General features: G+C 34.6%; 1 protein-coding gene across 1 annotated transcript in view; it reads right to left on the reverse strand.

Moving 5' to 3' along the window:
• Positions 1 to 2426: 2426 nt before the first annotated feature.
• Positions 2427 to 4879, reverse strand: part of LOC106528694 (class I histocompatibility antigen, F10 alpha chain) — a gene marked incomplete at its 5' end in the record, with an annotated part of 8586 nt that continues 6133 nt past the window's right edge. Inside the window, 5 exon segments of the mRNA XM_014023927.1 lie at positions 2427 to 3073; positions 3336 to 3377; positions 4075 to 4110; positions 4520 to 4558; positions 4736 to 4771. Of these exon segments, the coding sequence (XP_013879381.1) occupies positions 2979 to 3073; positions 3336 to 3377; positions 4075 to 4110; positions 4520 to 4558; positions 4736 to 4771 (248 nt within the window).

Genomic DNA, 4879 nt, shown 5'->3' on the forward strand with positions numbered 1-4879 from the left:
ACATGCATACATGTTATTATAAAAAAGATTAAAAATTATTTTCAGCAACAACAAAGGATTAAAAATGTTTTCTATAACTGAAATGTAGCCCTTATGAATTAAAGTAGACATATCCTGCTTTTAAATTCCCTTTTCACATTTAAATCATTCAGTTGTGTCTTTTTAAAGTGAAACTACAATGCTTTGGTCTGAATACCTCTTCTTTTAACTTTACCAGCTCCAATTTCACCCATTTTCTAAGCTGTGTCTCAAGTAGCTGATTTTAGAAAATTGTAGTTGGTACGTCCGAAATCTAACCTGGACAGAAAATAAAGATATCTCTGTAGCACCAAAAGAGACTAAATTAAGCTTTTCCTCCTCCTAGAGACTCCAAGTCCACAACAAAATGTATTTAACACATGAAAAAGTGGATTTTGCAGGATATGTTASCTTTAACATCAAACTGAAAAATATGAAACCGTAAAAGGGACCTTAAAGACTTAAATTTACAACACTCAGTGAACGCTCCACATCATCTTCTCATTCCAGTATCTTTGTTTTTATCTTTTGACGTTATTATCAGCAGTAACAGGGCTAAACTTATGACAGAAAATTTACTCCTTTAATTTAACTTATTTGTTTTTAAGAGATTTATTTTACACAAGTCTTCTGAACCCTATCTCAAAAAGTCAAACTATAAGTTTTCAACTTCAGAAATATTTGTTTCATTTCCTACAAATGGCACTTTGAACATAACTGACTTATGATTTAGTCTGATTGTGACAAGCTCCTTTAAATTTCATCTAACGCGAAAATAAATAATAAGGCCTTTGTTTGACCTAGTTAATAAAAAAAATCATGGGACCACTTTTAAATGTGAACCACTCAAAGAAGTATGTACGACGAGTTGTTTTTGTCTTCATGAGTAACAGACCTCAACCTGTGGCAGCTGATACATTTCAAAGCTTTACTAGAATGAATTTTCATCATATAAAATGAAACATTCCTTTTAGTGATCCAACGGTCCTATTTTAAAACAGGAATCAACATAAAGGTAAAACTAAAACAAAATCACAGGTGAAGCAGAACAATCTGTTCCTGTGAATGTTTAAAATAACCAACAGAATGCAGCCCTCGTTAAATCATCAACACCCATCTTCTTTTCAAAATATCTGCTACAAAACAGACTTATTGTTGGACTTTTCTACAGAACTGACTGTGACCTAAAACAAACCTTTGTTTCTACACTTTAAGTCTTCCTAAGTATCATTTCAATCTAGCCATTTGTCTAACTTTGCATTAAGTTAGTTTCACACATGGTAACAGACTTGTCTTATTTTCTCTTAGTTTTACAAAACTGATATTATTGAAACATGTTTCCTTGAAAGACTATTTGATTTCTTACGTCACACCTAGGAAACTGCTGATTCATGACAATAAAAYGTATTAAAACAGCGTTTCAGCTTACTGAGGTTTCCTCTAATGCAGTTTAGAAAATGTGAAGGACCACAGTAACCAAAATGATTGACCAACACTGACCAATAGGGTGAAGATTCAGTTCTTCAAAAATATTAATTTTATGAAGTTTAAAAACATTGGTGTTTGTTTTTATTGAGAAATACTTTGTTTATAAGGTACAACCAGTCTCCACTAGTGGCACCTGTTCCACTTAGATATTTATATACCGTATTTTTCGGACTATAAGCCGCGACTTTTTTCCTGAACTTTGAACCATGCGGCTTATAGACAGGTGCGGCTTATACATGGATTTTTTTCTTCAGCCACCAGGGGGCTCTTATGCTCCATTTGCTTCAACCACTTGCTTCAAAAAAAGAAAGGAAAAAAAAAAAGAAAAAAAGCGATTGCTTCCAGAGCCGACTGTTGTACCAGGAAGCAGCAATTTAAAGATAGTCAATGGCCAAAAACTCATAAAAGGGGATAAAACAGACATTTTTCACAGTGGAATCTGACTGATAAAAACTTTGGAGCTTAATCCAGGACCAGTTTGTGGACAAACGTTAAGTGAAGAGCCGCTGACTTTTTTTTCCCTCATTGCACTCCCCGGGGAGGGAATCCCATGCAGTGACGTATGATGGAGCGCCACCACAGCTTCAGAGCCAGCATTACCCCGGGAGGACAGCGACACACTGAACAGATACTGCTGCGTGACGCAGCTTTTCTCAGCTTGTTTAACTCCGACACTGAAGAGGAGGACTTTGACGGTTTCAGTGCGCCGGAGGACGATGAATGAGACGTTTTGTTGGACCAGAAACTGTTAAAGAAAACTACCAAAATAAGGTCAGTTAAATGAACCGTATTCCTCCGAACTTTAATTCCTAAAGGTTTGCTTTTTATGTTTTGACGTTGAATTCACTTTTTTGACGGCAAATTTGGGTGTACTGGTTTTTTTTTTTTTTTGTTGGGGGTGTGGCTTATAGTCCGGTGTGGCTTATATGTTAATGTTCGCGGATTTTTTAAAAAAAATGGCGGGTGCGGCTTATAGTTTGAAAAATACGGTATTTAAATTCATGTGGGAGATTCTGAACAGAAACAAACCATTCTTTGAAAATTTGAAAATTTTCTCCCACCTATTTTAATCACTGAAATGTCGTTTTAACTGAAATGACAGCTAATTGAAAATAAAAACACCTGCCCTGTTCAAGACTTTTTCTACTTATTCTTCTGTCATTTGAAATCCAGCTGTTCATCCAGAGATTAAATCAATTCACATCTCTGATTAACTTGTCTAAAGTCTAACTGAAACCTTATCATCCAAGTAACACCGCCATTTGTGACCTCTAYACTACAAATATWMAAAAAACAACAACACACTTTTCCCTTAACTCATGTTAAAAAAACAACAGAACCACTATAGAAAGCTAAAAAAAAGGGGGTTTTAAAAGTTAGCAGCTATTTTAAGATAAAATCAATTGAAGTAATTTTGTGGTTTATCCTGTGGTCAAATCTTTGCTCAACTCATTAATTTGATTTTAGTGACCCTAAACGTCTTGGGGCAGAAACGTCACGCTTTCTTCGTTCCCGTTGATCTGATCACCATTTAGAGGTGGAGAGTCASGGTCGCTGGTGCTATTGGCTGTTGGAATAAAAAGCAGTGTCACTTTAAATGCACAAAAATGATCCTATCAAGGAAGGCCTAAAGATCCACTGAAGGAAATAACTCCCCAATTACCATCAGAAATGTACAATGCTCTCTGGCATGCACTAGCTACAAAATATGCTTAAGAAAGCTGGTCTTTCTTTATAGACAAAACCTAAAACTATCCTCCAARTTTAAAAATAAGACATGAACTTTTACAACTAAAGTTACTATGAGTTTTTTACACCGAAATACTTACAACTGACACCAGAGTCGTCGTTGCTGTAGCTGTCCCTTGAACCTGTGAAAAACATTCAGGTCTGATTGTTTGTATTGAAAATTATAAATAACCTAAGTGTGTGTCATAGAAAACTTGATGAGTATTAATATTACAAGACAAATAACATAGCAACAAACAAGTTAAGTAGCTGAATCCACTGTTAAATTCATACATGTGAATTACCTAAATATATTTTACCAAGACCCACCTGCCACTGCCAGTTGTTAAAATATACTTTGGCATCTTAGCCTTGTTGAGAGGTTCAGTCACAGCTACACAACATCCAAAAAAATGTTTTAAAACTCAACAACTGGACTTCTATTCTGACGCTGAAGACGTTGGAGCTTGGAACTCCACACTACTCCAGACATCCTGAATTGAAAAAGCTTCTTAGACATGAAGTGAAACGTTTTCATTTTTAGAATAGAAGTGCAGTTGTTTTGTTTCTTAAGCCTTTTTTGATTGATCATGACCTGGAAGACTAACAATCTTCACCAGCGTACACACCTTAGTGGTTTAACCTGCTTGTTGGAAGTTTATCTGCAGTCTTGCACATTTGTAATGTTGGTTATATTGAGGGACTACAATTTTAGAAAATTGTAAGAACATCTGAAGCCATAGCACAAATTATTTCTGTTCAATAATCACCCRCTGCTCAGATGCCTAAAGAGTCAAAAAATGACTAGCAACTGTCTTCAATGAATCAGAAAAATGTTACCTGGTTTGGTTTGCGGATTATTTCCACTTGAAGATCCTGTGAAAACAGATTACGTCAGTAATTATGAAGGATTTCATCATGTGTGCTGAATAATCTTCCATCTCTTTAAAATGCTCATTAGAAATGTTATTTTGTTTGAAAAACCTTAAAGTCTTCATATAAATCACAAAACAGAACGAGTTCATTATTCATATGATTCATTTCAACAGTGAATGAATGAACCTGGAGAGGCCTGGAACTCAGCTGTGTTGACTTTGAGCCGAACACAATAAATGTGTGAAGAACGTCTCCATCGTATTGTTTTCACAAAATGGTGAATGACTTGGTTAACAATGCTCTTTGTGGTTAGCTAACTTCTTAAAACTAAATGCATCACGATAAATCTTACCTCAKTAAAAATATAAATACAATAAATTGAATTAAATTACACTGAAAATATACTTACCATTGATAAGGGGTGCATTTTGAGAACCATTTGTATAGACTGCAAACAGAAAAAYTGCATAAAATTTGTGAAGACCAAAAGGCTTTAACAACAGTTTGCATTTTGATGTTTGTTACCCTCATTTGGTAAATGATTTAGACTCCACTAATAAAAATTTTGAAATACTAATTTTGATAATTTTATAACAAAATACAAAGCTGAAAAATAAACACTTACCTTGCCCATTAATCCCACTGCTAGCAGGAGCTGGACCTTTTAAAAACAGGGTTAAGATAAATACATATATTTACACATTCAAATAATTCAGTAAAATCGCATACATACATACTGTACATATGCATATATATACATACACTCACC

Source organism: Austrofundulus limnaeus, unplaced genomic scaffold (genome assembly GCF_001266775.1).
Source record: "Austrofundulus limnaeus strain Quisiro unplaced genomic scaffold, Austrofundulus_limnaeus-1.0 Scaffold397, whole genome shotgun sequence".
Taxonomy (NCBI): domain Eukaryota; kingdom Metazoa; phylum Chordata; class Actinopteri; order Cyprinodontiformes; family Rivulidae; genus Austrofundulus; species Austrofundulus limnaeus.